The 235-nt window shown below is 42.6% G+C and overlaps 1 protein-coding gene across 2 annotated transcripts in view; it reads left to right on the top strand.

Moving 5' to 3' along the window:
* The window catches only part of LOC119593775 (protein draper-like), a gene marked incomplete at its 3' end in the record, with an annotated part of 60,455 nt that overhangs the window by 46,870 nt on the left and 13,350 nt on the right, over nt 1-235 (top strand). For both annotated transcript variants that reach the window (XM_037942796.1, XM_037942797.1), the window contains 1 exon segment: nt 71-225. In XM_037942796.1, coding sequence (XP_037798724.1) covers nt 71-225 — 155 coding nt within the window.

Raw genomic sequence — 235 nt, 5'->3', positions numbered from 1 at the left:
CTTATACATAAAAGGTTATAGACAACATTAAGGAGAAATTTTGATCCCTATCTTTCTCTATTTTCTACAGCATGTCCAGAAGGGAAATGGGGTATGGGATGCATCCACGACTGTCCCTGTTTACACGAGGGGAAATGTGACCCACTGTACGGGAATTGTTCATGTCATGCTGGCTGGATTGGTCCTTATTGTGAAGAGAAATGCCAGGATGGGTATTATGGAGTGGTGAGTTGAA

This window comes from Penaeus monodon, chromosome 32, assembly GCF_015228065.2.
Source record: "Penaeus monodon isolate SGIC_2016 chromosome 32, NSTDA_Pmon_1, whole genome shotgun sequence".
Lineage (NCBI taxonomy): Eukaryota > Metazoa > Arthropoda > Malacostraca > Decapoda > Penaeidae > Penaeus > Penaeus monodon.
The sequence above is the reverse complement of the archived record's forward strand: the minus strand, read 5'-3'. Positions and strand labels throughout refer to the sequence as shown.